General features: G+C 40.8%; 1 protein-coding gene across 4 annotated transcripts in view; it reads left to right on the top strand.

The window, feature by feature from the left end:
• Nucleotides 1-24159, top strand: part of PPEF1 (protein phosphatase with EF-hand domain 1) — a 123508-nt gene that overhangs the window by 5667 nt on the left and 93682 nt on the right. The window contains exons 1-3 of one of the 4 annotated variants that reach the window (XM_077890266.1): nt 2009-2180; nt 2780-3023; nt 18846-19012. In XM_077890266.1, coding sequence (XP_077746392.1) covers nt 18940-19012 — 73 coding nt within the window. In that variant the 5' untranslated portion in view covers nt 2009-2180; nt 2780-3023; nt 18846-18939. Of the gene's footprint in view, nt 1-5; nt 104-2008; nt 2181-2779; nt 3024-18845; nt 19013-24159 lie in introns of those variants that run through there. The other 3 variants (XM_077890263.1, XM_077890265.1, XM_077890264.1) reach the window with 3 other exon arrangements.

The following is a 24159-nucleotide window of genomic DNA, read 5'->3' as shown; positions in this document are numbered from 1 at the left end:
GACAGTGTCAGAAGGAATCTTGTGGTCGCAAGTGACAGAGGATTGAGTCCAAACCAAGTTAGCAAAACGAATCTCAAATGAATGTGACTTGAAAATTTCTAAGGTAAAATTTCATGCAGATATTTATGATGGAGGGTTCCAGCTCCATTTCCCTACCCTTCTGTTCCCTGTCTACCACTCCTAGTTTATATTATAATGTAGTGATTTATGGTGAGAGCTCTCCTCCTGGAGCAGGTCCTCTGTCTGAATTGTTTTATGCAATTAGGGGGAAGGTTGAAGTTTCTTCAATGTGTCTTTTTGGGCCTTGATTGTTTTTAGCTGGAAATAATCTGTGTGCCAAAGTGGCACATTTTGGGGTGGCTTGCCTTTGGCTCCTGAAAAGGTCATTTTATCTCATGTGATATAAAATCCAGAGCTTCATTCAAAAATGAAAGTGAACCTGTTAAAAAAAAAGTCATTAAATATATAGAAATTTCCTACCCTTAGTTACATCAGGTTAATTTATATGACGTTTCCTTAAAACTACTCTGTAAATCAGACTTTTCACTAAGTGAGAGTAACAACTATGGAGACCAGATCTTTGCACTCTGTCGAGCCAAAATGTCAGTCACCCAGACTTTTTTTTTTTAAAGATTATTTATTTATTTATTCATGAGAGACAGAGAAAAAGAGAGAGAGAGGGAGAGGCAGGGTAATCAGTGAAATTTCACATTACTGATACCTCAGTTTGCTTATAATTTTTATTTCTCTCATTCTTTGTAAATATTTGAAATCTTTACCTTATGGCATTATTTTATTTATATATCGCAACACTTTTTTGTTCTGGTGATACTACTCAATTGGCCATAAAAATCATAAGAACGTTGTAGAACGTAGTTTGACTCTAAAAGTTATGAGAGAGTGGGTTGACAAAAAAAAAATAGAGATTTAAACAAATAAAAATTGTACTGTGTTACAGAACAGTGCCATTCAAAGCATGTTTCACAATCTATCACTTGGGAGCTTATTAGAAACACAGATTCATGAGCCCCACTCCAGACCTACTGAATCAGGACCTCTAAGGACTGGGCCCAGGAATCTGTGTTTTAACAAGATCCCGAGTTGATTTATAAGTACATTAAAGTTTAAGAAGCCCTGTTTTAGAGAGTTTTATGTAAATGAGACTCACAGATCTTGTACTCTTTGGAATATTGGTAAAAATACCAACTTCAGCTTTAGTAAGCTTAAAACCTACATTAAACTCTAGATTCTCCCCTTGAAAGTTCCTAAATCAGAGATTTCAGTATTTACTCCAGGTCGCTAGTCTTAACTCAAGTGTATGCTTGACTCCTCCCTCCATCAACACCTTTATCGAATTAATCAGTATTTGGCTTTTAGGTGTCAGTTCAAAGCTTACTTTCTCTGATAAACATTTATTTGCTTGACCTCCTGACTCACTCTCATACTACATGTACTTCTCCTTTGTAATTTCATATTTATTTTTATGATTATTTAATTAACATTTACTTCCCCCATGAGGCTATAAACTTCAGGAGGGAAGGGACCTTATCAGTTTTGTTAACTGGTATTTCCCCGAGGTCTAGAACAGTGCCTGGCACACCATAAATGCTCAACAAATATTTGTTGAATGAATATATGAATGAAACCAAGACAAGAATAAGTGCTCTTAAAGAAAATTCTCTAAAAATTCTCAAAACCATGGTTTTGAAAAGAAAGCCATGGATCTTTCCCAGGCCTTGTTTTAGCTAATAGATTCAATGTTCCTCCAAGAAAGCAACTCCTCTTTGTTTTCTGTGTTCATGATGCAAAAATGGCTGACAGGGAGGCAAATGGTGGCTGAAAGAAAACTTGAAGAACCTGCAACCTGTCTTTCTAATAAACAGGAAGTGGTTCTCTCATCCAGGTTGTGCTGTTCACATTCTGTTGGCAGGTACTATCATATCTGCATCTGACATTGTGGGGTTGCCAAGGCAACCTATTAAAGAATAATTCTAGAATCTACCTCTGGAAAATTCCAGATGAGGCTGAGAAATTCTCTCTAAGTTAGACCTATAAGCGTAACAATGGATTGTGTCCTGAGCCTGCAAGTCAGGCTGAAAGATTCAGCAACCAACAAAGTGAAGATCTAGGAGTCTATTTTCCTTGAACCAGTGTAGACCTGATAAAACTTAGAGAGAAGGGTAAGAATGCTTAATGGAGCAGATGAGTTCAATGAAATCGGGGTAGGCATAGAACCATAGGATCGAAAGTTAGCCTTCTTCCTCTGTTTGTTTAGCCAACTCTGGTAGACTTTAGGTTTTGTGTATGGAATTTGGTATGAGGATGAGGTCCCTTCTCTCCCTCCTATGGAATATGGTATTTTATATGCTTTATATATGTGTGTGTGTGTGTGTGTGTGTGTGTGTATATATATATATATACTTTAATATAATTTATATTTGGGCAATCTTTATAGCGTGGAATTGGGCACCTTGATGTAGAAGGAATATTGGCCACCAATCATATGATTGTAAATGTTGGGGAGGCCCCCTAACCTCTCGGAGCCTTGTGTCCTCTCCTATAAAATAAAGGACCTTTCTGAGCAACTCTAGAGGACCAAAGTGTCTTACCACATTACAGGCTCACCTATGACATTGCCCTGGGCCAAGAACCTCATGATGCTCTTGCAAGGGGACTCCACTGTGGGCTTAGATCAGTTTTGCTCAATTCCCAGTGCCTTGATACAAGAGGGAGTTGCATAAATGTATATTCTTGTTTTATTTTTATCTTGGAATGGCAGATTATAGCTCCTGCAGAAGGAAAATAAGAAGAAGTAAGAAATTACCATTACTCTGCCATTGACTCATGCTAGATGTCAAACCGAGATACATGTAAAACGCAAGCACATACAAGCTAAAGGAACAGATTGTGGCAATATTTAAAAATATCGCAACTCTCTAAATAAGAAGCAGTTCTGATAAGCCTATTTGGCATTCATGCAAAACACCCGTAACTCTGAAAAATCTGAATTGTACATTGCCAAGGTAAATTACTTCTACGAAATAATTATAGATGCAAGTATATTGGATTATATGATAATACCTGTCTCCCTTGGCTTATAGATACCCCCTCTCCTGGGCCTCTTCCTTTCCAGATTGTTGCTTTTTTAGTCTCCTTTGTTCCTTCCTCCTCCTCCTCCTTTCCTTTAAATGTCTCAATTCCCCAGGCTGCTGCTTGTGCCCCTCTTGCCTACCTCTATAAGCTCTCCCTGGCTGTTTCATCCTCCTGAACCGCTTCAGTTGTTATCTGTAACCTGATGAGAATCTGTAGACCTGATTTATTTCCTGGGCTCTAAACTCAGGTTTCTGCTGCTAATGGGACATGTGAATTCATTCTTTTTCTCCACCTCCCCTTCATGTCCTACCCCTATGCCCCTTTAATACTCTATCACAGTTAATGACATTGCTCACCAGACTGTAGATGACGAGAGGGCAGGGATCGCGTCTGTCTTGTCCACCACGGTACACCCAGCACTCAGTGTAATGCCTAGCATGGGGTAGGCACCCAGTAAATACTGAAGAAGTGATTAATCCAAACCGGAAACCTCCCTCACTTTCTATACCCAGTCGGAGACTTGTGGGATTTATTATAGGATAGGCTTTCACATTTGGGCCCCTTCTCTCCCCAGCAGCGCTGCTTTATTTTTTATTATTTTTTTAAAGATTTATTTATTAATGAGAGACATAGGCATAAGGAGAAGCAGGCTCCCCATGGGGAGCCTGATGCAGGACTCCATCCCAGGACCCTGGGATAGCCGCTCAACGGCTGAGCCACCCAGGTGCCTCCCCCACCCCCCACCCCCCAGCACAGCTTTAATCCAGCCCTTAGCATCTCCTGGATTGTTGCCAGGGCTTCCTCACTGGGCTTCCTGTGGCTTCCAGATCCTCATCATCTGACCCACAGAGTGATCTTTCTCAAACTTGAATCTAATCATATTACCCTCAGGCTTCCCTTCACTTAAAAACTGAGTTGGCCGTCTGGCAGCTTCACACCACATCCGTGGGGCCTGTACAGTGTTGTGTTTTTTTGTTTTGTTTTGTTTTGTTTTGTTTTGAGAAGATGAGAATGATTGCCTTTTATTGATTCTAAGATGTCCATGTTTTTCACATTTTAGCACCTCTGAGATGGGAATGTGTCTTAAAATTCACGGAGGGTCATGGTTTGATGGGTGGCTTTTTTCTTTCTTATTGGTACATAAAATAATGAAATACCTTATAATTGGTGGCATCCTAAATTTGCAGAAATATACTGACATTTAAAAGTAGGGAGATTTTACATAAAAATATGTTCAGCTTCTCTTGAAAAATTACATCGGGCAACCCTGGGCCAGGATTTCTGGATGGCAGCCTAAGTGGGAGCTGCCAGTAAGTAGCAGCTGCCTCACTTAGACAAAAACTCTCTAGAATCCACCTATGCTGCTTTTATTCATTTATATTACCTGCTCCAGCCCACGCAAGCATTTGAAATTGTAATCCCTGACTGATGAGTTAAAGTCTGAATTCTTTGTTGTGATTTACAAGAATGATCACAGCTGGCACCAACCTACCTCCCCATCCTCTGCTCTATACACCCTCTCTCTATCCCCCAGTCTCAGGAAACATTACTCACATATAACATGCGCCCCTGCTCCCTGGAATGCCTTTTCCCACCTTTCATGTTCTATGAAATATTTCCTCACTTCCCCTGGCAGAACTAATATCCTTCTAGAATCTAACAGTACGTGGACATATCTCTGTATCTACACCTCCTGTCTTGAAATTACTCGTGCACAGACCTGTGTCCCTTGTTAAACTGTGAACCTGGAAGGGAAATGGATCAGAATGTATTCAGTTTTGTTTCTGCCTTGTAGCTAGAACATGCTCAGTAAGTATCTGTTGAATAAAGAATGGTTGGAGTGTGTTTTTTGCCTGGGATCTCTGTTTTTTTTTTTTTTAGTTTTGCCCATGTATAGAGAGCTTAAGATGAAGTCAGACGGAAGGGCAAGTGTTTTTCTTAGAGCTCGAAGTTTGCAGTAGAAGGCGCTGCTTCTGGCTGTGGTTTCGGGAAGCCCTTGGCAAAGTCAGCCCCTGGGGACTTTATTATCTTGCAGACCCTAAGACACTAGACCAGAGCCAGCTCTGAAACTTTTTATTTTAAAATTTGTGTAGAGTAAAATCAACTCATACAGTTTTGTGAATCTGGACACATGGATAGATTAGTGTCACCTAATTAAGATACAGAACATTGCCCCCCAAACTTGTTCTTGCTACTCCCTTGTAGTCATACCCTCCCCCACCCATAAACCCTGACAACCACTGATCAGTTCTCTATCACCATGGGTCTTCCAAGAATGTCATAGAAATGTATGTGACCTTATAAGCCATGTTCTTTTACTCAGCCTAATGCCTTTGAGATTCATTCAGGTTGTGTGTATCAATAATTTGTTCCTTTTTTTGTTAAGTAGTATTCCACTGTACAGAAGTCCCACAGTCGTGCATCCACTCACCCACTGAAAGACATTTGGGCTGTTTTCTGTATTTGACCATATGAACCTGTGTAGAGGTTTTTGTGTGAATATAAACTTTCACTTCTCTAGGTAAATACCCAGGTGTAGGATGATGGTGTCCTATGGAAAGTGTATGTTCGACTTTACAAGAAACTACCAAACTATTTTTCAGGGTAAATGTACCATTTTTCATTCTCACCAGCAGAGTATGAGAGTTCTAGTTGCTCCACATCCTAACCAGCACTGGGTGTGACTGGATTGTTGTTAACTATTCTAATAGGTGTCCTGTGTTATCTTGTAGCTTTATTTTTTTTTAAGCTTTTATTTATTGTTTCATGAAAGACACACAGAGAGAGACACAGACACAGGCAGAGGGAGAAACAGGCTCCCTGCAAGGAGCCCGATGTGGGACTCAATCCCAGATTCCCAGACTACACCCTGAGCTGAAGGCAGATGCCCAACCGCTGAGCCACCCAGGCGTCCCTTGTGGCTTTAATTTGAATTTTTGCTTCCTCAAATCCAGGTTGCAGAAACTGGAGGGAAGAAAATGGCCACCTCACCCCCAGTTTTGTGGTACTTCAAACTCTCATCTTCCTCAGTCTTCCTTCTGCTACTTACTTTTCAGAGTCCTTGTATTACTTATTCATTGCTATGTAACAGATTTCCAAAAACCTTAGAAGCTTAAAATGCACATTTATGATCTCACAGCTTCTGTGGGTTAGGAATCCAGACATAGTGTACCCGGGTCCTCACGAGCTGCTGCAGTCAAGGTGTTGGCTAGGCTACAGTCATCGGAAGGCTTAACTGGAGAAGGATCCACTTCCAATCTCAAGTGATTGTTGGCAGGACCCAGTTCCTTGAGGTCTGTTTGACCGAGGGCCTTTGTTCCTTGCTGGCTTTTGGTCAGAGACTTCCTTCAGTCCTCTGCCATGTCAGCCTCTCCAGCATGGCGGCTTACTTCCTCAAAAGCACTGAAGTTGTGACGGAGCCTGCTAGCAAGACAGAAAGGCAGTCTTCTATAACCTAGACATGGAGGCAATATCCTAACATCTTTGCCATGTTTTACTGATTAGAAATCAGCCAGTAACTAGGTCCAGCCTTACACTGCAGGAGAGGGGATTACATAAGAGCACGGATACCAGGAGGCAGGGATTTGTGGGAGCCATCTTGGGTCTGCCTGCCACAGTGCTCAGGTAAGATGCTCCATGGATTCTGTTCTGGGTGTTTTATAGCTTCATTCTGCAGGAGAGATGGGTGGTGTGGGTAGAGTGCCTTTATTCTACCCAGACCATGACTCTCTATGCAGCTTTCTGATTTTATTTCTGAAAATTCGGGGTTAATTTAAGGAGCTTGTGTGGTTTTTGTTTTTGACTTAAGCCATCTAGGACCAAGCTAGGGCTAGATGAAGCAGTAGTCAAACTTTAAATTCCTGTACCTACCAATCTTATTTATTAAATTACAACCACGGAAAGGTCAACTTTTGTAGCCTTTTCAAAGCTGCCCTTGTAAACTTCAACGTGTAATGACAGCTGTTTTAGCCTGTCATCGTGGCTGCTGACCAGGTGACCCCAACAGATACATCCGGCCAGCACTGGCCTTTATGAATGTCTTTGCCTTGCTAGTGATTTGTAACCCACCTTTAATTTCTTTTAATCATTCTCAAATGACTTGCCAAAGCTGGCATCTCTTTTCTCTTACTCATTGTGCCTTTTCAATACCCAGAATTCATCCCTGGAAATAAGCTTGATTCTTTCTCTTTATTGAAACATAAAATTACTTGGTATTCTTTTCTTCCCTTTAAAGGGAACTAGGCTCTTTAAATCAAAATTCTGGGAATGGTTTTGATTGTGAACCTGTCACAGCCCAAGCTTTTTGAGAACGGTCCCCTAATACGGGTATATTAATTTATTTGTAACCAATACTACAGTACTCATATATTGTGTACATTACCAAACATACATGAAAATAGGAAATTCAAAAAGAATTAAAAAATAGATAAAAATACGAGTTCTAATATTTTGCTTTCTACTGTCCAAAGGGGGTGCTGCTGGGCATTGAGGTATCAAAGGCCCCGAGTGGGCAGACACCTTAAGTACCACCAAATAGGTCTGCACATGTTGCTTCTGTTCTCGGTCTAGTCCCAAATCCAGTGGCTCGCTCTAGAGTCTAGCATGTTCCCCGGTGTGCATCATGACCAATAATAGGAGCTGCCCATTAGAATTACTTTTCCTTGGTGGAAGATGGAACTGTGGCCAACTCTAGAATGCTTGTGGGGCAGGAGGGGTCTGGCTGCAATGCTCAGTCTCTCCCTTGTGAGGTAACCAGCCTCTCCATCCCTCTCTTTCCGTAGCTTGCTCCCACCAGAGACTAACCAAGTGTCCTGGTCTGGGTTCCCTCAGAGGCAGACCCTGAGACAAGCATTTGAGAGCAAGGAAGGCGAAGGCAAACCCAGTAGGGAAATGGGCAAGTGAGAAAGGAAGGAGGGACAGCCAAGACAGTCGAGAAAGAGTAAGTCCGGCCTGTAGGGGTGGAGAGGCTGCCATTGTTCAGTCCAAGAAGATGGGCACTTTCCACTACCCACTTGTACGTCTAATTGCAGTATTATAATTAGGAACTCAGTTCATTCTGATTTTTGGCTTACCTCTCTCATTTCACATCCTTGTTAAGCACGGTGAAATACACATTATCTGCAAGAACACTCTTTTCTCCCTCACCTCTTCTCTTCTGAGTTAACTTCTAGCTTCTGACTGTTCAACCATCAGGTCTCAGGCAGGGCATCGCTTCTTTTTTTTTCTTTTTCTTTAACTCAACCTTATGCCCAAAGGGGGCTTGCATTCACAATCCTGAGATCAAGAGTTACCCGTTCTACCGACTGAGCCAACCGGGCACCCCAGCAGCAGCTCATTTGGAAAGCCTTCCTTCATCCTTTTCTGGGCTGGAGCTCTTTCTCTGCACCCTGTACCTGTCCTATTAGAAATCTTATCATACCATATCACTTTTATTTATTCATGTAATCTATATCTATTATGTGCCTGGCACTGGTTTAGGTACCGGGAGCTTATATTCCAATAGGAGAGAAGGATTTTAATTTGTGATTTTATTTTAATTTCTTATTTACATATGTGTTCACCCCACCTCATCATGTCCATTTTGTTCCCCCTTTATGTCCTGTCCTTTGGCACAGTGCCTGCCATGTAGGGGTGCTCAGGGTGTTGTGTTGAATTGTGTCGAATTGAAGAGCATAAGCCATCTTGGTGCAGGATGATTTGGTATTGCCATGGCCTTTTCCAACCTTTCCTGCTGGCTGTTTTCATACAGTGATGTGCCCACTGAGAGAGAAACTGACCTTGACTGTTAGGGGTACAAGTCTGTTAACAAGGGAGTTTAAAACTGTTAACATTACTTTGCCAATTATTTTTTGTGTTTTCAGGCTGGGAGAACACATCCCTGGTCAGCTGGAGGAAAGTCAGAGAGCATCTGAGAGGAGGCTGGGACCTTCATTTTGCAAACACTTAAGGTGCTGACCAAGGCAGTACAGCGTAAGGATCATAAGTAGGGTTTGGAGAATTAAAGTGCCTAGGTTCAAATCCCAGCTCTGCCACTCATTTGCTCTTTGACTTTGGACTCCAGGTCCTAAAGTGTAAATAGGGATGATAATAATAGTATATGCAACATAGGAGGGTGTGCGGATTAAATAAAATTAACACACATAAAACTAACAAGTGCCTAGAACCTAGTACATGCTCAATAAATGTTATTATCATTATTATGATTTATTCACATACGTCAGTGCTGGTTCATTTGACAGTTGGAGGCCAGCTGTAAGACTCTTTGTGGTGCTCAAAGTCACATTTCAGCATTCTTCATACTATGGAAAAAAATATGGTGAAATTCTTCATTTTAAGCAAATTCTAAGTTTTAGATAGATCACATAAAGGGTATGGCCAATGCAATGCGTGGTCCAGAGGCCAGCCGTTAAAATAACTGCCTAAATCACAAGTTCTTTCCCTTCTTTCCTTTCTTTCGGTGATTAAAGAAATATTTGGTGAATACCTTTTATTCATTTGGTGCCAGGAGTGCCAGAGGAATGAAATGGATCCCTTCCTTTCAGGATTTCAAGTGTAAAAGGACAAATTACAGTGCACCTTGGGACGCTCTATATAATTGGACCCACACATGGCTTCGAGAGCCAGAAGACAGAGTGCCTAACTCCCCTTTGGTGATTTAGGAAAAGCTTCACACAGAGGTGGCATTGGAACAACCATATGTAGACATAGCTATCATTTAACCACTGTGAATTGAATAGGCATTTGGCCAGAAACACAGCCAAAGAGCAACATTGTCCACTATTTGTTTGAGATCCTGGGTAATTACACTATCATTTACAAAGTATATGGCAGCCTCGTCGGGTCCTAGTCTTGGAGTCCCTGCCATGGAAACCTATTCGGTTGTATTGCCTCATAATGAGGCCCTCTGATAACATTTAATATGCTAATAGAAGTACAGAAGCCCAGCGCTGCCTTTCCAGTTATTTTTAAAGTGACTCCATTAGATTAAATAGCAAGCTAGGTAACCACTTCACGGGATCTCCTATGGCTCTCAAGTGCAGAAAGGAATTGGCTAAAGAGGAGCTTGGGTGGGGTTATGAAATGATTTTGGCTGGAGTCCTTTAAATCCTAGCTTGTGACGCTGACACCGAAGGCCAGGAAGCTCAGAAACAGATGCTGTGTAACCAGCCAGGCAGAAGAGGGGAGGAGAATTGCTGTGGGTGCAGCTGCAGCATGATACTGTGGGAGCACGATCACCCCGGATGGCCTGGAAGGATGCCGGAACTATGGCTGGTGGCACCCGTACTGGTATCGGCGCCTGATCTCTCGAATGTGTTCCCTCCTCTTCCTCCTCTAACTCAGCAAAATTCCAGGTCGACTTTCAGTTTCCTTTCTGCTGCTGGAGGGAGGCGAATCTCCCTTCTACAGACAAGTTCTCCATCACACAGCTATTTGAATAGCTAGAGAAATTCAACTGTCGTAGAGGAGTCTGCAGCACAGCACCCAAGGCTGCTCCCTGACCCATGCCTTTTCAAGTCCTAAGGAGGAATGTGTGGTGGTCTCACTTCTCTTAGTCATGCCCAGGTGGCTTGTAATGTTGCCTAAAAATCAGCCTTGGTTGACCTAAGTTGTTAGCCACTGAACACTTTTCCACTCTTATTTACTAAAATTCAGCGTGTGTTTTTTACTGATGCAGGTTATTTATGCCAACAGTGGCCTGGCCCTGCCTGTACGGAGCCAGGTCCCCTTGAAAGCAGTCCTGTGATCCCAGCCCAGTAACTTGAGTGTGTCCCTTTATCTCAGAGCCAGGAATAGGGCAGGGTTGGGGCAGACAGCTGCAGAGCACAGGCCAATGTGGCCTCTCTCGGATCTGTGACTCTAGGCTCGCCTTTCAGGCTGAAAGGCAAAGCAGCTGTGGCCTGTTCGAGTTATTTCTTTGTGTGGGCGCATGTGTATTTATTTCTTGATTTATTTAAGCAAGAGTTCTCCCTGCAGAGAGCTGCAGAGGTGTGAAATGTGGAGTGTGTGCATGCATGCGTGCTTGCGTGTGTATGTGTGTGGAGGGGTAATCCAGAGAGAGCTGGAATTGTACCTCTTTTGTTTCAGATCTCTATGTCCCTCATAGAGAAGGTTGTTTTCTTGTTTTTGTTTCTCTTGCAACACCTGGGGTGAGGAAAAATCTCTGCATTGGCCAAGCAGAAGAAAGAGGTAATATGTTTGTTTGTTCTTAGGTATTTTGAGCAAGCAAAAGTCTACATTATAAACGTCTATTGTGTAGCCACAGGACAGGAAATGTGCACTCCTTAGAGTTTATTTTACTGCTTTGCAATTTTTCTGAGTGATTTTTCTCAAAGATCCTGATTCCAAATCAGTTGTCATTATCTTCGAAAGGTGTACAGATGACTTTGCAATTTGAAGGGTTGCTGCCTATTTCAGATGAACTTGGTATTTGGAAAAACTCTGTGGTCACTTGGGTGAGAACTAGAAATGAGGGAAGAGTTACTTTGAGAAACCCTTCTACCCTTCATAGTGGGACATTCGCCAAAGCCCACTATGCAACTTCCTGTTCAGAAATCTTGTAGCTCCCTTGGCCTCTTGCTATCTTAGAGGATCAACTGGGTTTCCATTTCTCTGTAAGGAAGGAAAACAGAATTTCTTGCAATGTTTGATTATTCTCTTTAGTGATTTAATGCTTACATAGATTCATCAGATTGGATCTGAAACCAAGGTATAGCTACGTTTTAGTGGACATTTCTATTCTTTAACCATTGAACAGAATGGGTCTTCGGTGCTGCTGCTAGTCAGCTGTGCCACAGAGTACATACTTAATTTCTGAGTCTCAGTTCTTCATCTGTAATATGAGAGTGATGGTACAGCCTTAAGACTTGCTGTGAAGATTAACTGGAGTAGTGGAAATATAAAGCACCCACTGTGCTGGGTAAACAGTAGTCCCTTAATAAATAGTAGTGATTTTAGCTATTATTATTATCACTGACCTGGCATTCTTGCAGATCTTAGTGCTCTCACAGGAAGACAGTTCATTTCTTATGAATCTACAGTTATCTCAGGAGTAGACACCCAAGGATTTTAGTCTCTGGGAGATCCCAGACCATGCATTCTGAAGGAAGAAATTTGAGCAAACACAGTCTCGGTTCAGCACTTTTACCGTGGTGGGCACCCATCTGCGCATGGCCCCTCCTGACTCATCCACTAAGAATTGTTTTTTGTTCAAGCTGGTTTTTTCCACAGTAGTCCTCAGTACAAGCCTGTAAGGTAGGCATTATTATTCCTTATTAGGAGAAAACTGAGGTGCAGAGGAATTAATGTTAATTAACTAATTAATTTAAAAAAATTTTATTGAAATAGGCTCCACACCCAGTGTGGAGCTTGAACTCACCACCCTAAGATCAAGAGCCACATGCTCTACTGACTGAGCCAGCCAGATAACCCCAGTTTGTTTGATTTCTAAACCACAGGCTCCACTGACCCATCATTAAGCAGTTAGGAACAACAGATGCTCTTGAGATGCTTTAACTCAAAAGGGTCCCCTTGCTAGGCTGTTTAGGAAACAGTGAACACCTTGGCTCTTTCTTAGAGATTCCTATTAGAGACGAATATTAACATGTTAAAGGCTCTGAGGCAGCTTGCAGTCAAGAAATCTGTTTAATCCTACTTCTCCTCAACTTATTTGATTGCAGGGTCTTCTTCTTCTTCTTCTTCTTCTTCTTCTTCTTCTTCTTCTTCTTCTTCTTCTTCTTCTTCTCTTCTTCTCTTCTTCTCTTCTTCTTCTCTTCTTCTTTTTTCTTCTCCTCCTTCTCCTCCTTCTCCTTCTTCCTTCTCCTTCTTCTCCTTCTCCTCCTCCTCCTCCTCCTCCTCCTTCTCCTCTTCCTCCTTCTCCTCCTCCTCCTTCTCCTCCTTCTTCTTCTTTCTTCTTTCTTCTTCTTCTTCCTTTCTTCTTCTTCTTCTTCTTCTTCTTCTTTCTTCTTTCTTCTTTCTTCTTTCTTCTCTCTTCTTTCTTCTTCTTCTTCTCTTTCTTCTTTCTTCTTTCTTCTTTCTTTCTTCTTCTTCCTTCTTCTTCTTTCTTCCTTCTTCTTTCTTTCTTCTTCTTCTTTCTTCTTCTTCTTCTTCTTCTTCTTCTTCTTCTTCTTCTTCTTCTTCTTCTTCTTCTTCTTCTTCTTCTTCTTCTTCTTCTTCTTCTTCTTCTTCTTCTTCTTCTTCTTTTTTTTCCCTATTGCTAGAATCATAAAGCACAGAGAACTACTCTTCCACAAACATAGCTTGGAAAACCTGGCACCAGGCCAAGCTGCCTCTTGATGATACAGCAACAGATGCCTTCAGACACCTTCTGGTGGTCTCCAATTTCAAAAACGAGAAAAGAATAGATGCCAGAAACCACTGCTTTATAAGCCTGACATGACCTTTGGAAGTGTAGTTTCCTTCCCCTTCTTCTCCTTTCATCTGATGAGACCAGGGAAGAGTTACCAGGTTGGTCTCACAGACTTGTCCTTATTCATTTAAGACCCCAGACATAAGGAAATGAACAAAGAAATGCTGCAGTGTTCTACTGGAAAGATAGTGGTGGCAGGGGCCTCTCTAGCACCATCAGCCTCACTCTCTGCCCTGTAATTAGACTTCAGCCACAGCCATCAGGCTGTAGAACCCATGTTTGGGTGAGTACCAAGGAGACAGCAGCAGGGTGAGCCTGAAAAGGTACTGTCCTTCATGCTCATGTCTCCACAGAAGAATTTGACATGCTTACTTCACTCCCACTTTGCAAGGTGGGAGTGTGGTGCCAGTTGAATGACTTTGGGTTCTGGATTTGGGTTCCTCAGGGCCAGAGCTAAAGTAGGAATTTCTCTGAAGAGGCAGCATCTCTGAGAAAGGCTGAGTCTGTAGCATGGGAAACCACACTGTTCACATCTAGAATGCCAGAGGCAGAGTCCAGGTCCAGGTGGCTGAGCCAAGCTGTGGGAGTTCAAGAAAAACGTACTTTGTATGACAATAAAGAATGAATGACAACTTTGGGAGACTGGGCTAGCACTTGGAGGGTGCTTAATGGCTGAGGTGAGGTTGGCTCCAAGGGCATTATTTGTTCTTTCCTTGTATTTTCACCTTGAGAAATGAAAAGTGGTTAGGATGAAAAGAGCCAGACCTCAAACAGTTGGGCCTTCCCCTCCCCCACATACAGTAAAAGCTTTCCAGCAGAAGCCTTAGAAGCCTTTTCTTTTTCAGATTATAAGTGTGTGCCAATGATGAGTCACTGTTTCATGTTTGTGCTTTAAAACCATTCTCAATCTATAAATATTGGTAGGGGCAGCCGCACCAGGCAGGTTTCAAGTTTTTCTTGCCAAGTTCCACCTTTTCCGCAGTACATGTCACTGTCTCTGGCATCCTTGGGTCTTGGTCAATGCTGCAGAGACTCCCCACCTCTTGAGCCAGAGGACCCCTTGCAGGCCCTAAGGAATCATTTCTCCAGAGACTTCTTTGGCATACTCAGTGCTTTTCTAATGCTGACAGAGGCCTGGAAATGGAAGGAGCTTCGATTTTTCTCAATAATGGAAAATCCCCAGATAATTTTTATCAGCTTTACAGCCAGATAGAGATGCCCTCAAAGGTATATACACTGCTTAAAAACTTGTTTTCCTGTCTGCCTTTAAGTGGATAATGGCAGCCTAGTTTGGGCAGTGTGTGGGAGTAAGAAGTGGCGTTTGGCCTTACCTAGCTCCTGTTTGGGTGAGCATTAAGATGAGCTCTTTTTTGTTTGTTTTGCCTGTTACCTGAAGGAGAAAAACAGCTTAAGAAGAATTTGCTTAATAATGATTTAATAACGTAAAAATTTTAACAGCAAATTTTTTCCTAATAACCAAAGAATTCTAGAACAATTCTCATTTTTTCTCCATCATGATTTTTAAAAGCTTCTTTAAAATGAATGTGTAAGTACTACCCATTTTCTGGTTTAATGAAAGGCTTTTGTATAATCAGATAGCATCAAATCATGGCCCAATAATGACTTGTAGCAATTCATTATTTTAAAAGATTCAATTAATTAATTTGAGAGAGAAAGAGTGAGCAAGTAAGAGCATGAGCAGGGGGAGAGACAGAGGGAGGGAGAGGGAGAGAAAAAATCTCTCAAGCAGACTCTGCACCTAGCATAGACCCCATAGAAGGCTCGCCCTCACAACCCCAAGATCATGGCCTGAGCTGAAATCAAGAGTCAGATGCTCAACCCACTGAGCCACCCAGGTGCCCCAGCAATTAATTTTTTAAAGGATCCTGGCTGGGGCGCCTGGGTGGTTCAGGCAGTTAAGCATCTGCCTTGGGCTCAGATCATGATCCCAGGGTCCTGGGATCAAGCTCCACATTGGGCTCCCTGCTCAGTGTGGAGTCTGTTTCTCCTTCTCCCTCTGCCCCTCCCCTTGCTCATGTTCTCTCTCTCTGAACTTGTGTATCCTCCGTCTCAAATAAAAATCTTTTTAAAAAATAATAAAGGACCCTGGCTTAGAAAGCTCTATTAATTCATTTAGCATTTATCAAACATCTGCTATGTGAAAGGTACTGTGTAAGTGCCAGAGATTCAAGGTGTATTTAGAAAGGAAGATACCCATGGAGCTGATAGTCTAACAGAAATATACTCAAGTTTGATGCTTTGTAGTTCCTAGTGAATTTTTTTAAAAAGGTTTTATTTATTTATTCCTGAGAAACACAGAAAGAGAGGCAGAGACATAGGCAGAAGGAGAAGCAGACTCCCCACTGGGAGCCCAATGTGGGACTCGATCCTGGGACTCCAAGATCATTCCCTGAGCCAAAGGCAGATGCTCAACGGCTGAGCTACCCAGACGTCCCCATAGTGAATTTTTATTTTTTTTATTTTTATTTTTTCCATAGTGAATTTTTTATATGGAATTTTGTTTGTTGTGTGATGAACTGAGAGGTGGCTGAAAACCAAATGCCTTTGGAGAGATATTGCTTTATTTTTTTTCTAGAGAAAGAAAATCAAGATTGAAATCTCTCAGTTTTTCTTGTTAAATCAGTGTTGTCTACTCAATGCCCAACTCTTCTGTGTTCACAAAAAGGGGTAGCAACAATAGCATAAAGATGGAAGTGAAGCCCGGGGGGATATGGAGAGCAGTGTTTCTCCAGATCCCAGAGCACCTGTGTCAGAGTCCCTGGAAGATTGCATTGTAATTGCAGATAGACCCTCCAGACTGAGTGTCGGTGGTAAAACCTGAGAGTTCATTTTTTAATAACCTCCCCTGGTGAATTTTGTGATACTCATGTCGGAGAGCACTGATGTAGGCACATGGAGAAGGTCACCAGGATGAAGTGAACAACTTCAAAAGGTGATGAAGGACCCCAGAAGATGTGTTCTCATTGCTGCTTCAGATGACTGATAATAAATTTCTCAAAAAAATTAAAAATTAAAAAATTAAAAAAGAAATTTGTCAATGGGGGGCACCTGGGTAGCTCAGTCACTTGAGGGTCTGACTAGTTTTTGCCTTAGGTGGTGATCTTGGGGTGGTGAGATGGGCCCAGGTCCGCTCCATGCTCCGTGTGGAATCTGCTTGAGATTCTCTCTCCCTCTTCCTCTGCTCCCCCATCTCTAAATAAATGGATAAAATCTTTTTTTCTTAAAGACATTTCTGAGTATAGAGAGAAGGCAGGTGATTGGTAAATAGTGCTCCAATTTCAAAAACGAGAAAAGAATAGATGCCAGAAACCACTGCTTTATAAGCCTGACATGACCTTTGGAAAAATTCTGTTCCAAACAGACGGAGTCAAAGCATTTAGAGGAAAATGTGATGATCCTTAGGTGTCATCATGGATTCACTAAAACATTGTCTCTATTAAAGACTGTCAAATTTGGCTGCACATTAGAATCATCTGAGGAGTTTAAAAAAAAAAAATCTCGATGCCCAACCCCCACCCAGTCCCAGTTACATTAGAATCTCTGGGGAGGGGACCCAGGCATCAGTCTTTTTCTAAACCCCCAGAGATTCTCATTTAATGCGGTGCTATCTGAACATTGGGAGTTTTTTTTTTTTTTTTTTTTTTAGCATTGGGAGTTTTAAAAGCTCCCCAGGTGAAGATAATAGGCACCAAAGTTTGACAAGCAATTTGTCTATACGACATTAGGCAAGTTGCTTAACTTCCTTACACTTTGTGTAAATTCTAGGTAATTTTAAAGGTCTCTCCCACCTTTCAACTATTACAATTGTTATTAAAAATCATGCCAAACTGATGTCCCCCTTCCCTCCTTCCTTCCTCCCCTCCTCCTCCTGCTCTTCGTTTTCTTCTTCTGGGGGCTGGGATACTCAAGCTGTCAAAGTATATATATCTTATTTTCATGAAAATATTTAGCAAAATTTCCCAGGATGTCTCATAGACAAGTAAGATGATAGTTATGATGGATGAATTTACTGCCTAACTGAACGAATATGCTCAGAGTGTGACTGTAATGGATCTGCAGTAACCCTAGGGAATGGACCAGAGTGGAATGCTACAGGGCTGTTGTGCCCTTGGAGCTGAACTTAACATTTTTTTACCCATGATGTAGGTAAGAAAGATATGAAAGAAGTGCCTATCAAATTTGGAGATAACCCCAAGTGTGGGAGGGTTAATTCATTTAATACATAAAAAAAAAAAAAAAAATCAGCCCTAGCTCTGATCACAATATCTGTTTATTAAGGTTATTATTATCCTAACAATATTTCCATAATTCAAGTATTTTGTTCATTTTATTTTTTCTATTTCTTTAGTCGAGTCAAAATTTAGAGGCTTTTAGTGTACTGCTAATGGAAAAATAGACATGTCTGATAGGGTCCCAGGTCAGTTGTTCTCTGACTTTGTTCCTATTAAGAAATGCAATAGATTAGATTAGATCAGGCTGGTTTGGAACAATACAAAATAAAGGAAGCATCACCCCCAAAAGCTACGAGGTGGGATACTAAAATCCAATTTAGCAGTTTCAGCTGATAAGTGTGAGGATAGACCTGGCAGGAAGTGTGTCTCAAAAACACATGGATGGCTTGTTTAAAAAAGACTCCCCCACCAGGGGCAGCTGGCCGACTGGACTCTTGATCTCAGGTCGTAAGTTCAAGCCCTCTTTGGGCATAGAGTTTAGTTAGAAAAGAAAAAGGAAAAAAACAAAACAAAACAAACCACAAACCAAAAGGGTGCTCTGCCCCCGCCCCCAATGGTGACACTCTGGTCTCGGGGGAGGCCTTGAGCCTCCTTTTTTTAAAAAAAGCTCTCCAGCTGCTTCTGAGAAATAGGGTGGAGGAACTCACTTTGATGTGAATTTTGGCATAGTTGTTTAAATATGTTGTTTTGTCTCATCGTCCATCTCCAATCTGTGTTTTTAAAAGCCCAGATACATTTGATTGTTTTGAGCTTAAAACCCAAACAGTTAAATTACATCAGGTCCTTCATATCCCATCCCCTGCATTTCAATTAGAAAATCGTGTGCTCTTACATTTCCGTTTTTCTTGGCATTTTTAAATGCTTTATTTTATGCAGACCTCAATCTGACCCAGACACGCGGGGAAAATAGAATTTATGCTGCGTAGCAGAAAAACAATCTATAGCTGCTCTAGTGCTGCTGCTGTGTTTTGGAAAATGCACCAGGATTAAATGATGTCTGATCACTTTCCACATCACATGATGAACAGCAGTTGAGAAGCATAAAATGAATCCTGCCGAGAAGCCCTTTGATACCTTGCTGTTAACGGGTGCTTTCCTCCCTCCCCCTCTCCCTCCCCTGTCTTCCTCATCAGGATCTATGACTGAGGTGGATCAGCTAGGAGTGGCTCCTCGCAGCATAAAGGGAGGCACTTGTCACACTGTGTTTTGGAATGAGAAGTTAAATTCATGAGCACACATGATTTAGAAGACATGGGCTGTGGCACCTCGTCTTCAACGAAAGACAGAAAATCTGAGAAAGGTGAGTGCCAGCGGGGGTGCCTGTCTTCTTGAATGAAAAGGGAGCCAGAGTGAGCCGGATTCGCCTTCTCCCCTTTCCCCGGGCAGGGCAGCCACTTGCTTCCGCAGCCGCCCCCTGCGCTTGTGCACAAGGCACCGTCTCTGGAGCTAAAGGTTGAATGTTGGCATCACACGGGAAACTACCTTTAGGAAGATGTAGCTTTGAATTTATCATGTATCATAAAGTATTATCTAAGAGAGAGCTTCTGTTTGATTTGATTGCAGCTGAACACGTACCAATATAAAATCTCACGTACCAATTTCAAACTCAACGGCAGGGAACAAGAAAGCCTCTGTGAATTTGTCTCTGTTTATTCAATATGCTTATAAATAGCTCTCTCCATACCTATGTGGCATTTAGTAGCATCATTGACTTTTTATTAGATTTTATACCTCAGTGATCGAATTCTTTTTTTATAGCTCTTCAACACAGAACTTCATGAGATTTGCCTCATGTTTTGAGAATATTCCAGGTAGAATTTGGGAGACACAAGATCATCTGCTTCCCCAAAAGTGGGTTGTTTCTAAATAGATGACTTGCCCCCCACGACCCCCATATAATTAGAGGCTTAAATATTTCCTTTGTTTCTTTTATACTGAAGTTCTTTCTCATGCCTTACTAGAATCTAGTTGCAACTCACTTGAGTGTTTAAGGGACATAGTCTCCACAAGCAAATTAAAATAAAAACAACAACAACAAACTGGGATGATTATTTGAATAATTTGCTCTTAAACTCCATTCTTTTTGTATCTAGGTTATAGATAATTTTCCCAATTTCTATCCCACATCTTGTTTTTGGAAGTTTATTCAGGCTTAAGATGGAGAGTTTAGGATGTGGAGTATTCTATACTAATTAGCATGTGAAGTTTTCTCTTGGGAATCAAATGCTTTTCTGCCTCCCAGCTGACTTATGCTGGTGAGTTAGCAAAGCTGATCTCCCACAGTAGAGACACAGGAGATGTACTCTTTCAAATCTGTAAATCTTTCAAAAGCTTCAACTGAGCTAATTCCATGGTGATAATTTATTATAAGAGAGTAAAGGGAGTAATACTCTTTTCATATCTAGGATTATCCAGAGTTCTTTAAATTTAGCCAAATTTCTCAGATATCCCCCCACCCTCTGCCCAAAAAAGGCCAAGCCCAGATTGCAAAAATAAATTCTCTCTTTTTGAAATATTTCTTGGGATGCCTGGGTAGCTCAGTCGGTTAAGTATCTGCCTTCAGCTTGGGTCATGATGCCAAGTTCCTGGGATTGAGCCCCACATCAGGCTCCCTGCTCGGCAGGGAGTCTGCTTCTCCCTCTGCCCCACCTCTGGTCACGCTCTCTCTCAAATAAATAAATAAAATCCTTTTTTAAAAAGTGTTAAAAAAAGAAATACTTCTCAACTTTTAAAATGTACAGGTAAGGGATCCCTGGGTGGCTCAGCAGTTTAGTGCCTGCCTTTGGCCCAGGGTGCGATCCTGGAGTCCCTGGATTGAGTCCCATGTCAGGCTCCCTGCCTGGAACCTGCTTTTCCCTCTGCCTGTGTCTCTGCCTCTCTCTCTCTCGCTCTCATGAATAAATAAATAAAATCTTTTTTTTATTATTATTTTTTAATTTTTATTTATTTATTTATGATAGTCACACACAGAGAGAAAGAGAGAGGCAGAGACACAGGCAGAGGGAGAAGCAGGCTCCATGCACCGGGAGCCCGACGTGGGATTCGATCCCGGGTCTCCAGGATCGCGCCCTGGGCCAAAGGCAGGCGCCAAACTGCTACACCACCCAGGGATCCCAATAAATAAAATCTTAAAAAAAAAATGTGCAGGTAATTGGAAATATTGCCTTAGATTTTGGGATTGGTTTTTCTTTTAATTTACCAACATGAAATCCACATAACACAAAATTAATCATTTTAAAAAGGACATTTCAGTGGCATTTGGTACATTCACAAAGTGTAACCACCCCTTCTAGTCTAGTTCTAAACATTTCCATCACTCCAAAGCAAAAGCCCTTATCTATTAGGCAGTTTCTCCCTATTTCCCTCTCCTTCTAGCCCCTGGCAACCACCAGTCTGTATCCTGTCTCTGTGAATTTACCTGTTCTGGCCATGTCATGTAAATGGAATCATACATTGTTACCTCTGCCTCCTTTCACTTTAGCATGTTTTTGGGGTTCATCCATGTTATAACATCTATCATACTTTGTTCCTTTTTAAGGCTGCATAGAATTCCATTGTATGGATAGACCACATTTTCTTTATCCATTCATTTGTGATGGACATTTGGATTGTTTCCACCTGTTTGGCTATTGTGACTAGTGCTGTTATGAATATGAGGGTACATGTACTTGTTTGAGTCCCTGTTTTCAGCTATTTGGGGGTATATACCAAGGACTGAAATTGCCAGGTCATATGGTAATTCTATGTTTAACTTTTTGAGGAAATGCCAAACTCTTCCTGGATCACTTTCTTAAAAGAGCAGTTTCATTGAGCTATAATTCACATGTCACACAATTCACCAGTTTAAAGTGTGTAATTCATTGGTTTTTGGTGTATTCACAGAGAGCTATACAACTGTCACCACTATCAATTTTAGAACATTTTCATAACCCTACCCCAAACCATTAGGAGTGACTTCCCTACCCACTACCTCCAGCCCTAGGCAATCACTAATCTACTTTCTGTCTCTATAGATTTGGGCTCTTCCAGACATTGAATATAAATGTAATCAGACCACATGAAGTCTTCTCTGTTTGACTTCTTTCACTCAGCATAATATTTTCAAAGGTCATGTTGTAGTATGAATCAGAATTTTGTTCCTTTTAATTGCTGAATAATATTCCATTATAGGAACACGATACATTGTATTCATCCATTCAGCAATTGATGAGCATTTGGGTTGTTTCTACTTTTCTTGTCATTGTGAGCAAGGCTACTCTGAACATTCACGTACAAATTAGAGTGTAAACACGTTTTCAGTGCTATTGGGTATATACCTAGGAGTAGAATTGCTGGGTCATGTGAGAGCTCAATGTTTAACATTTTGAGAAACTTCTAAACTCTTTTCTCAAGTGCCTGCACCATTCTACATTTCCACCAGCAGCGTACAATGGTTCCGATTTTTCCACATCCTTTGCAACACTTGTTATTGTCTGTCCTTTTGATTATGCCCATCCTAGTGGGTATGAAATAGTAGTTCATTAGGGCTTTTGTTTGCATATCCCTAATGACTAATGATATTGAGCATCTTGTCATGTGTATATTAGCCATTTGTAGATCTTTGGAAGAATGTCTATTCAATCATCTGTCCATTTCTGGTTATGTGTTTTTATATTATTTTGGTGTAAGAATTCTTTATATATTCCAGTTATAAGTTCTTTATCAGATATATGATTTGCAAATGTTTTCTTTCATTCAGTGGGCTGTCTTCTCACTTTCTTGATGATGTCCTTTGAAGCAGGAAGGTTTTTAATTTTGATGAAGTCCAGTTTATTTTTTCTTTAGTTGCTTATGCTTTTGGCATCATACCAAAGAATCCATTGCCAAAGCCAAGATTATTTATGGTTATGTTTTCTTCTAAAAGTTTTATATTTTTAGTTCTTACATTTAGGTTTTTGATATATTTGAGTTAGTTTTAATATGTGGTATGAGGTAGAGGAACAAATTTATTCTTTGCAAGTGGATATCCAGTCATCTCAGTACCATTTGTTGAAAAGACTATTCTTTCTCCATTGAATGGTCCTGGCACTCTTGTCAAAAATCAATTGACTGTACACATGAGGGTTTATTTCTGGACTCTGAATTGTATCCCATTGATCTATATGTCTGTTCTTATGCCAGTACCACAGTGTCTTCATTACTGTATTTTATAGAAAGTTTTGAAGTTGGGAGTCTGAGTCCTTCAACTTTCTCTTTTTCAAGATTGTTTTGGCTTTCTGGGTCCCTTGCATTTCCATATGAATTTTAGGATCAATTTGTCAGTTTCTCAAAAGAAGCCATCTGGAATGTTGATGGGGATTGCACTGAATCTGTAGATCAATTTGGGAAGTATTGTCAGCTTCACAAACTATCTGATCCATGAACATGGAATGTCTTCCCATTTATTTAGGTCTTTAATTTCTTTCAATAATTTTTTGTAGCATTTACAGTTTAAGTTTTATATTTCTTTTGTTAAATTTACCACAAGTATTTTCATTCTTTTTAATGCTGTAATAAAATGGGATTATTTTCTTAATTTCATTTTTGGATTGTTCACTGCAAGTGTATAGAAAACAATTGATTTTTGTATGTTGATCTTATATCCCAAGACTGGTTGATTTCTTAGGATTTTCTATTTACAAACTATGTCATCTGCTAATAAAGATAGTTTTACTTATTCCTTTCTATTCTATGCCTTTTATTTCATTTTCTTACATAATTATACTGGCTAGAATCTTTCTTACTGTTGAATAGAAATTCACAAATACACATCCTTGTCTTGTTCCTGATCATAGGGGGAAAACATTCATTCTTTTGCCTTTATGTATAATATTAGCTGTGTTTTTTTCCAAGATACTCTTTATCAGGTTGAGGAAGTTCATTCCTATTCCTCGTTTTTCAATTGTTTTTATTAAGAAGTGGTGTTTAGGCGCTCCTGGGTGGCTTAGTCATTTGAATGTCTGCCTTCAGCTTGGGTCATGATCCCAGGGTTCTGAGATTGAGCCCTATGTCAGGCTCCCCACTCATCAGGGAGTCTACTTCTCCCTCTCCCTCTGCCCCTCCTCCTATTTGTGTGTTCTCTCTCTCAAATAAAGAAAATCTTAAAAAAAAAAGTGGTGTTTAATTTTGTCAAGCATTTTGTCAAATGCTTTATCTGCATGTATCAAAATGATCATGTAGTTTTTGCCCTTTATTCTGTGATAAGTTAATTGAACTTCAGATGTTGGAACCAACTTTGCATTCCTGGGATAAATCCCATTTGGTTATGATCTATAATTTTTTTTATATGTTGCTAGATTCAATTTGGTAGAGTTTTATGATTTTTGCATTTATATTCATAAGAGATAATGGTCTATAGTTTTCTTCTGATGTGTTTGTGTGGTTTTGCTATCAGGGTAATACTAGCCTCATAGAATGAATTACAAAGTC

Source organism: Canis aureus, chromosome X (genome assembly GCF_053574225.1).
Source record: "Canis aureus isolate CA01 chromosome X, VMU_Caureus_v.1.0, whole genome shotgun sequence".
In the NCBI taxonomy this organism is placed as follows: Eukaryota; Metazoa; Chordata; class Mammalia; order Carnivora; family Canidae; genus Canis; species Canis aureus.
The sequence above is the reverse complement of the archived record's forward strand: the minus strand, read 5'-3'. Positions and strand labels throughout refer to the sequence as shown.